The 9,050-nt window shown below is 44.7% G+C and overlaps 1 protein-coding gene across 2 annotated transcripts in view; it reads left to right on the top strand.

The window, feature by feature from the left end:
* Positions 1–379: 379 nt before the first annotated feature.
* The window catches only part of GSTO2 (glutathione S-transferase omega 2), a 20,719-nt gene continuing 12,048 nt past the window's right edge, over positions 380–9,050 (top strand). The window contains exons 1-5 of one of the 2 annotated variants that reach the window (XM_010859394.1): positions 380–458; positions 4,617–4,838; positions 5,121–5,229; positions 7,066–7,288; positions 8,234–8,335. In XM_010859394.1, the coding sequence (XP_010857696.1) occupies positions 4,805–4,838; positions 5,121–5,229; positions 7,066–7,288; positions 8,234–8,335 (468 nt within the window). In that variant the 5' untranslated portion in view covers positions 380–458; positions 4,617–4,804. Of the gene's footprint in view, positions 459–4,616; positions 4,839–5,120; positions 5,230–7,065; positions 7,289–8,233; positions 8,336–9,050 lie in introns of those variants that run through there. The other variant, XM_010859395.1, reaches the window with a different exon arrangement.

The following is a 9,050-nucleotide window of genomic DNA, read 5'->3' as shown; positions in this document are numbered from 1 at the left end:
CCCCCCCCCCTCCCGCCGCCACCAATGCCCACGCTCCGAGCTGACTCATCTCTGCTGCCGTCCGCCTGCCCCACCCAACAAGCCCGGGTCCGCTGCGGGCGGACTTCAGTCGGATGTAGACCCGGGCGCTGAGGTGCCACAACCAGCCACTATTCGGCTTCCACTTTGGCCAGCCACAAACCCGTTGGGATCCAAGATTCCGGTACCCAGGAGCCTGTAACGCGGCCGCCCATTAGCTCAGCTTTCCACCGGAGCGCTTCCAAAGGCTTGGCGGATTGGTGAAGCTCCGGGCGCCGCAGCCAATTGGCGGATAGAGTCGCGTTCTAAGGGGCGGGTTCCGCCTGTGCCCCGCCTCTCTCTCTGACCCGCCCCCCCCTCCTCCCCCTGCTCCATATCCGGTCCCGTTTGCCGCGCGCCGGGAGGTGCCTCGGGGCCGTCTATCATTTTGCATGCACCGGGTGGGTTGCTTGGCCCTGCGTAGCATTGAAGGGGAGAGGGGTTTGAGGTCAATTCTGAAACTTGAGATTTTTTCATGAATTTGGGGACCCAGAATGGGATTGCCGATTTTTAATTTTGCCTAGCACTTTTAGACGAAAGCCCAACTACGGAAGCCCAACTGTCTTCACGAAAGTTTCATCAAAGATTTTAACATAAAAAAAAAAAAGCTACTCTGAGAATAAGAAACAGGTCTTTAAAACGAATACCTTTAACTTAAAGGGGGGAAAAGTCCTAAATCTAGGCCCATTTGCAAAAGAGCCTTTTTCCTCACTTGTCTAACTCTTTGAACTTGGTGAACAATAGTGGAACTCTCAGTAACATAATCTGTCATGTAAATCAAGCTTCTGAAACATTAAGAGGAATGTCTTCCGAGTTCTTCCACTATCCGAGATTAGTATGACAAAATAACTTTGAAAAATTGCAAAATGCAAACCCCATTTCCTCTCCTCAAAACAGAGACTCATGTAAATAGAGTGAAAAGATTATTTCTGTGGTGGCACTTTTTTTTCCTAGAAAGCTTAAGACATCTTCACCCAGGACTGAAGATCTCCACATTTTCAAAACAGATTCCATCATATTTCAAGTCTCTGGAAACCAATTTGGAGTAGGTTTAATGTAGCCCAATTACCATTTATTCCTTGCTTGAGTGACTCAGTATAATAGAGGTGTAAACATGATATAATAACAAACAAGGGAAATTTACAAAGAGGATTTCCAAGCGGTACTTACTGAGTCTCAATGAGAAAATAGGGTTAAACTTAAATGTCACAATTAAAACCTTTCTAGGGTAACCATATTGTTAAGTGGTAAGATTAAAAACTGAAATGTAACCTGCAGCATTCAGCCCATTCAATTGTTGTTAAATAGGTAACTGGTGAAATAAGCGTTCTGAGTTGAACTTTAATTCTGATGTGCAAGGCAAAGCTCAATCGCAGTGCATTTTATCTTTTTGGATATAAAATCAGAATGTACTATACTATCAAAAATGTGTCCTTATTCACTAGGATTAATCATTAATTTTGAAGTAGACTAAACTCTTACTATACTGAGGATAGCCACCTGAACAATTGCATTTGATACTCAAAACCCATCGAGTAGGTACTTCGTGTTCTCATTTAACAGGTGAGGAAGATGAAGATCATAGAGGTTAGATAGCTTGCCTAAGTGCCAAGGTTAGGGTTTGAATATAGTGCCAAGTGAGAACCTTGACAATATTCCTTCCCTTCAGAGGAAAAACATTCCACTCCTTTGTCCATTCTCCCCTGACTACATCAAATAGACCTTCACCCCATGACTTCCCATATATTAATACAAGTATACAGTTGACCCTTGCACAACATGGGTTTGATTTGCGAGGGTCCATGGATACCTGGATTTTTTTCACTGAATATATGCTACAGTACTACATGGTCTGCAGTTGGTTGAATCTGCAGGTGTAGAAGCACACATGTGAAGGGCTGACAGTGGAGGACCAGTGCCCTGAAGTCTCTAGTTGTTCAAGGGTCAGCTGTATTTTTAATAAACAATATTTACCAGCTCTCAGAGTTGGTTTTATTGAAAAGGTGGGAATAAGGGGACACAACATGAAAATACATTCTCTTCTAGTGTAGTAGAAAGATGGACCCAGGAACCTTTTACTTTTCCAATGGAATCCTCAGCTTGGTTGCTAATCCAGTCATCATCAGTGTATACCAGGGATGGGCAAAAAGCCAGAGGGTCAAGCCAAGCCCACTGCTCATTTCTTTGCAGTTCAAGAGCTAAGAATAGTTAGGGGAAAACATTTCAGTGAAGAAGTATAATTTATAACATGTGAAAACTACGTGAAATTCACCAACAGTGAGTCCTAATGCAAACTAGACTTTGGGTGATAATGATGTTTCAATATAGATCCATTGATTGTAAGAAGTGTACCACCCTGATCCAGGATGTTGATGGGGAGGCTATGCATGTGTGGGGATAGGTTGGTAGGAAACGTCTCTATATTCTGCTAAATTTTTCTGTGAACCTGCTCTAAAAAGTAGTCTGTTAAAATATACCTGTATATGAAATTCAAACTTACTATTCATAAATAGTGGTTTATTGGAACACAGCCATGCCCATTTATTTACATATTATCTACGGCTATTTTCACCTTACGAGGGTAGAGTTTAGTAGCTGAGACAAGATGGCTTGAGAAGCCTAAAATGTTTACTGTCTTGACCTTAACAGAAAAAGTTTGCCCACCTCTGATATAGATTAAGATTCTAGATGGAGTGACTTGCCCTGGAAATCAAACTTCCAGGCTTCATAAACCTCCTTCCACCTCTTACTAGTTATCAGGCTTTGGTCAAGTGACTTAACCTTGCTAGTCTCAGTTTACTTATCTTTTAAAATGAGGTAAGAAGAGAATCCTTGTAGGATTATTTTAAGGATTTAGTGAGTTAATACACATAAAGCATTAAATACATGTTAGTATAATTTACTTTGAATTTAGAGAGTTTCACATTCCTCATATGGCCTTTCCCTTTAGAATCTGTTTATATGAAAGTCAACTATTTGAAATACTATACTTCCTTTATGTGAGTGTCACATTTACCTGATCAGGACTAATTTCCTTGTCTACCAGAAGCTCTCACATGACATGGGTATGTTGACTGTTTCTTTTTTATGTACCGGTCAGTTCATTTTAGTTCAGTCGCTCAACTCTTTACGACTCCATGAACTGCAGCATGCCAGGCCTCCCTGTCCATCACCAACTCCCAGTTTACTCAAACTTATGTCCATTAAGTCGGTGATGCCATCCAACCATCTCATCCTCTGTTGTCTCCTTCTCCTCCTGCCCTCAATCTTTCCCAGCATCAGAGTCTTTTCAAACGAGTCAGCTCTTCACATCAGGTGGCCAAAGTGTTGGAGCTGCAGTTTAGCATCAGTCCTTCCAATGAATATTCAGGACTGACTTCCTTTAGGATTGACTATTTTGATCTCCTTGCAATCCAAGGTGCTCTCAAGAGTCTTCTGCAACACCACAATTCAAAAGCATCAATTCTTCGGTGCTCAGCTCTCTTTATAGTCCAACTTTCACATGCATACATGACTACTGGAAAATCCATAGCCTTGATTAGACAGACCTTTGTTGACAAAGTAATGTCTCTGCTTTTTAATATGCTGTCTAGGTTGGTCATAACTTTTCTTCCAAGGAGTAAGCGTCTTTTAATTTCATGGCTCCAATCACCATCTGCAGTGATTCAGGGTCAGAGCAAAGGCTAGTTAACCCCTTTATCTCATGTAGATCAAAGAGCTATCCAAGTGACCTCTGTATTGCTGGGCTGTTGGCAGTATGTCCTTAGTAATTAAAAAGGGTCTGCTCTGAAATGTATACTGGGAGTTGAAGAGAGTGCACAGATTTGTCTCTGCCTCTAGATATCTGGTTTCCTATTCATTACCAGTTTTTCACAACTTGAGTAAAATCTCATAAATAAGGCTGGAACTAGAGTAGTGAGGACATAAAATTAAAGGGGACACTTTAGGGTCATGCAAGATCTTAACACTAAGTTTTTCTTCTTATCTGCTAGATGATGAAAAAGTTTGGCCTTATTTTATAATTTATTTAGGCTGGGTCTTCATTGCTGCATAGATGGCAAGCAGGGGGTTACTCTTTATTTGCTGTACATGGGCTTCTCATCAATGCGGCCTCTCCTTGCCAAGCACAGGCTCTAGGGCACATGGACTCAGTAGTTGTGGTTCCCAGGCTCTATGGCACAGGCTTAATAGTTGTGGCACATGAGCTCAGTTGCTTCTGGGTATATGGGATCTTCCCTGATCAGAGATCCAAGTCCTGTCCCACTGAGCCACCAGGGAAATCCTTGGCCTTATTTTAAGATAAAGTACACTCATGTACAGAGTATGGACAGGAGGGAGGGCTTAGAATGAGAAAGAAAACGTTAGTGTCACCCTGGTCAGTTTGTATTAAACTCCCTTGGAGTAAGTGAAATTCACATGCCTGTTCTTCACAGATTCTTGATGCAGAGAAAAGACCGCGCAGGATGTTGTGAGTTCAAAGCAAGGGGTACTTTTCAGGTTTGTTTGTTTTTCCCACTCCTGCTACACTGGCTTCTGAATCTGGGGCTCTGTCTCCTCAGGTTGAATTATCTTAGCTGCCGTCCTGGATCACTTCCCTACCACCCCGACACGGCCCTGTTGCTCCAGAGTTGCATTTGGAGCCAGCGGGGCGCGCCGGAACGTTGCCGTCCTTGGACCCTGCGCCGGCGGCAGCAAGCCTCACGGCAAAGACTGTGAGCGTTGGTCGTTGCGCAGACGCCGGGAGAGCATGACTGACGACGCGACCAGGACCTTGGGGAAAGGTGAGTCCTCTTGACAGTTGTCCGCGGGCTGGGGGTGCCGGCTGGCTGGATGTTGGCTCTGGAGAGGCGGTTGCCGGTCCTTGGCTCGCCGATCAGCGCAGCGGCGAGGAGGATCGCGGTTCCTCCGCAAAAAAGACACGTGCAGGAAAAAAAAAAAAAAAAAGGTGTCCTCTCTGGGGCCCGGGAGGCGGAGGACCGCGGCCCTCGTGGGGTCCTGGGAAGGCGAGTGAGCCCCTCTCCACACAGAGCTAATCCGCGTCCCCGTCCCCCCTCCACCCGCAGGGAGCATCCCCCCAGGGCCGGTCCCTGAAGGCGTAATCCGCCTCTACAGCATGAGGTTCTGTCCGTACGCGCACAGGACGCGCCTGGTCCTCCGGGCCAAAGGCATCAGGTGAGCGGTGGGAGGCCCCATAGGTTCACCATCCGGGGGTCCCCGCTTAGGTGTCACAGGCTGTCTGTCACTTTCTTCTGAGACGAAGTCAATAAACGGTTAGCAGAGGGCAGGTGGGTTCTTGAGTGGGCCATCCTGAAATGCAGAATCAGGTCTCTGCAGGAAACTGTTAGGACCACTCGGAGTAAACTGAATGATGCTCTGGTGAGCTGGGTTTCTTCCCTAAAGTTTGTGAAAGAGCGGACCGCGGAGGCTACCGAGGCCTTCTCTGACAGCTCTATGAAATGCAGCCCAGACCCCACCCCAGCTATATTCAGGTCAGTTCTGTTCCCTTTATTGCACTAACAACGTTTCCTTACTTATCTGTTTTTCCTCCACACTCCCCAGCCTCACTTCCATTGCCCCTCCCCCAACACCCACACACCTGCACTCACACACACACTCACACACACTGTCTCTCTCTCTCTCTCTCTCTCTCACACACACACACTCAAATGTATGTTCTTGAAGGCAGGGACTTTTTCTTATTCATGGGCTAGAAGAGAACCTGGCCAGTAATAGGCACTTAAAACTACGTTTTGAATGAATGAACAAATAGTTTCAAACAAAGAAATAGAAAGGACTGCTATCAAGAGGTTTCCCACACACCTGAAAAATGGGGGCACACTGGTCATAGAAGTAATTTTGCAAGACGAGCTCCTGCAAAGCAGGTCTGGATTTTGAAGGCAGAGCGACTTTACTGGAATGGGGGAGGCTGCAGGGAGCCAGCTCAAAGCTAAAGTGTTACTTCAGCCTCCAGTGTGTATCATTAGGGGATGACTTTGGAGTTTTGTGTTATAGAGACGCAGAGACTGTTACAGAGACTTTAAAAAAAAATTATATAATTCTGCTCTGTGGAGTGTCTATGGCTTTTTCCAGGTTATTCCCTCTTGCTCAATTCTAGTTGGCCCAAAGTTTACTTTTTTAAATAAAAAAGAAAAATAACAATAGATTGATGTTTTACCCACAGTGATGAAGTGGCAGCTTGAGAATTGATGGAAGTCCTTCTTTAGGGCAGAGTTTCTCACCCTTGGCACTGCTGACATTTGGGGCAGATGATTCCTGGCTTTGTGTGTTTGGTGAGGGGGGAGGAGCTGTTCTGTGTGTTGTTGGATATCTTGCAGCGTCCCTGGCCTCTGCCCATTAGGTGCCGGTAGAATCCCCCTCCCTCCAGTTGTGGCAAACAAAAAATGTCTCCAGATATCAGATTTGTACTTTCAAACTTTAAAATGTACTAAAATCTGTGGTGCCGTGGTTAAGCTTGTGAGCTCTGAGTCAGACTGCCTGGCCTTCCATCTTGGCTCTGCTACTTCCTGGTGGGTAATATTGGGCAAGAGATTGAACCACAAGGAGCCTTATCTCTCAGAAGGGATGTGTTAAATGATTTCTTTGCCTTCCTTTGTTTGCACCTCATCATGATTCCCTAGTTTATCTCATGGGAATCATGGAGAGTGAATGGGATAAGGCATAGAAAACATTGAACACATCCTACTGTTGAAGAATGATGTTGTTATGTATTTTTCTTTGTACAAACCTCAATTTAAAAAACTTGTTGCAAATTTTAATTTTATAGATTGATTGTTTCTGCTTTCAAGATGAGTGTCTGGGGATTTCCCTGGCAATCCAGTGGTTAAGACTCTGTACTTGAGCTGCATGGGGCACAGGTTTGATCCCTGGTCTAGATACTAAGATCTTACAGGGGGTCTTTGAGCACTTCCGGGGAAAAAAAAAAAAAAGATGAGTGTCTGCCTAATCCTCTCATTTTTGTTCTGTCCTGTTTTCCCTTTGCTTTATAAGACATGAAGTTATCAACATTAACCTGAGAAACAAGCCTGAGTGGTACTTTACAAAGCATCCTTTTGGCCAAATTCCTGTCCTGGAGAACAGCAAATGTCAACTGATCTATGAGTCTGTCATCGCTTGTGAGTACCTGGATGACGCTTACCCTGGAAGGAAGCTGTACCCGTATGACCCTTACGAGCGAGCTCGCCAAAAGATGTTGTTGGAGCTATTCTATAAGGTATATCCATTTAAAAAAAAACAAAAACACTTAACACTCTGTTTTACTTTGTATGTCTTTCTCAAACTCTAGTCCATTTTAAAAGTCAAATCATTGGTGAAATTGATTTGTTTTAATACCTGTGTGTGCCTTAGGAGGATAACTCGTGTGGAATTATAGTAAAGCTGTGACCTCTGATATTAAAGGTTAAAGTCTTTGCCAATAACTACTTTTCCAGTGGAACGAGCAGTCTCAAGAGTTATGATTATGGCATAGTTATGACTGTGTAACTTGAGACAAGGAATATTGAAAGAGTGGAAAACTAGTGATACTTTGAAGGAGCTATTTCCAAGGTCTCAGGTGAAAAAAATATCGGGGTGTGAAAAAGGTAATGCACAGAAGGAGATTGCCCTTTATGCGGAACAGGAGTGCCAGCTGCCCAGGAAATGTGAAGAAGAGAGAAAAGGAGACAGCTGTTGATATTGGGAGAGAATGTGATGGAGAAATTTTATGATAGCTTTTTTTTAAAAGAAACAAAAATGACTCAATGATATTAGTGACTGATGTCTACTGAGCCCTAGCCATGTGCCAAGCACGGTTCTAACTATTTTATAAACGTTAATCTGTTTGATCCCCATCACTGCCCTCATCAGGTCCCACCCTTTAAGGTGGGTACTATTCTTGTGTCCATTCTTCAGATGAGAACACTGAGGCTTAAAGAAGGAAAATGCCCCACCTAAGATTGTACAGTATGGAAATAGCTGAACAAGTAAGGCGTACCAGAGAGCCCCCTTTAAAGCACCTTGTTTACCAGAGTGCTGTGACAAGTGGATTCCTGAAACCATAGAGATGGCCATCAGGTGGCACTGTTGACAGAGTGACAGAGCTCTGGCTGCACTGTCAGGCAGAGCAGGAGCACGGAGTGCCCTCGGACTTCTCTGTTCAGAACCTGTGTCCTCCGATCAGGTCCCACATTTGACCAAGGAGTGTCTGGTAGCATTGAGATGCGGGAGAGACTGCGGTGATCTGAAGCTGGCCCTGCGTCAGGAGTTCTGCAACCTGGAAGAGGTAAAAACGGGGCCCTCTCCTGGCCAGATGTGGTGGATAAAGTGATGCAGGTCCACACCCTGGTCACCCTGACACCCTCCGCTTTCACAGACTTATGTACTTCTCCTGTCAGACTTTGATAAGTTCAACTACTGGTCATCTGACTTGTAGGTACTTGCGCTCCACTGACCTCCTCTGGAATTTTTCTTGAAAATCTGCCTAGGGGTAGGGGAGGGCATGTGATGAACTTGTTCCTGTCCCAGAATCACCACATTCCTGACCTATCTCTGCATGGATTCTGTAGCTTCTGCTTAGGAGTCCAGGGTCAATATCGGTTAGGGATTGTGTTTGGCTTCTAGTATTGAAGGCAATGGCACCCCACTCCAGTGTTCTTGCCTGGAGAATCCCAGGGATGGGGGAGCCTGGTGGGCTGCCGTCTATGGGGTCGCACAGAGTCGGACACGACTGAAGTGACTTAGCATAGCATAGCATTGATTTAAAAACTTACAAGGATTTATTCTTTCACACACACACACACAAGCCTAGAGGTACAGTACTATAGGGCCGTTTTGATGGCTTCTTTATGAAGTTAGCAGGGACTGAGGTTTTTTTGTTTTTCTCTTCCTGTTGTGTCATTTTCATTGTGAGGCTTACATCCTCAAAATAACAAAATAGCTGCTGGAACTTCAGCTATCACATCCAAGTTCCAGGTTATAGAAAGGACAACAGAAAGGAA

This window comes from Bison bison, unplaced genomic scaffold (genome assembly GCF_000754665.1).
Source record: "Bison bison bison isolate TAMUID 2011002044 unplaced genomic scaffold, Bison_UMD1.0 scf7180017864456, whole genome shotgun sequence".
Lineage (NCBI taxonomy): Eukaryota > Metazoa > Chordata > Mammalia > Artiodactyla > Bovidae > Bison > Bison bison.
This window is presented reverse-complemented; position numbering and strand designations above follow the sequence as displayed.